This window comes from Ailuropoda melanoleuca, chromosome 2 (genome assembly GCF_002007445.2).
Source record: "Ailuropoda melanoleuca isolate Jingjing chromosome 2, ASM200744v2, whole genome shotgun sequence".
In the NCBI taxonomy this organism is placed as follows: domain Eukaryota; kingdom Metazoa; phylum Chordata; class Mammalia; order Carnivora; family Ursidae; genus Ailuropoda; species Ailuropoda melanoleuca.
This window is the reverse complement of record NC_048219.1, coordinates 86,989,483-86,989,859: the sequence shown is the minus strand read 5'-3', so window position 1 is coordinate 86,989,859 and position 377 is coordinate 86,989,483. Positions and strand designations below refer to the sequence as shown.

The following is a 377-nucleotide window of genomic DNA, read 5'->3' as shown; positions in this document are numbered from 1 at the left end:
CTAGCCCTGAATCTGGACCAGACCTAGACCCTGACCTAGACCCAGACCCAGACCCTGGCCCAGACCCTGAGCCTGACACTGACCCTGATTCTGACCTGGACATTGACCCTGAAGTGATCTAGACCCAGAACCAGTCCCACACCCGGACTCTGACCCAGACCCGGACCATGACCCAGACTCTGACCAAGACGCAGACACTGACCCAGATCCTTATGCAGATACTGACCCTGACCTAGACCCAGATCCATATCTTGACCCTGATCGTGACCTAGACTCTGACCTAGACCAAGACCCTGACCTTAACCCCTAACCCCTAACCCTAACCCTTAACCCTAACCCTAACCCCTAACTCTAACCCTAACCCCTAAACCTAACCC

The 377-nt window shown here is 54.9% G+C and overlaps 1 protein-coding gene across 1 annotated transcript in view; it reads right to left on the bottom strand.

Moving 5' to 3' along the window:
• The window catches only part of NBPF12 (NBPF member 12), a 16,428-nt gene continuing 16,051 nt past the window's right edge, over positions 1-377 (bottom strand). Inside the window, exon 9 of the mRNA XM_034641839.1 lies at positions 1-35. Coding sequence (XP_034497730.1) covers positions 1-35 — 35 coding nt within the window. The remainder of the gene's footprint in view (positions 36-377) is intronic.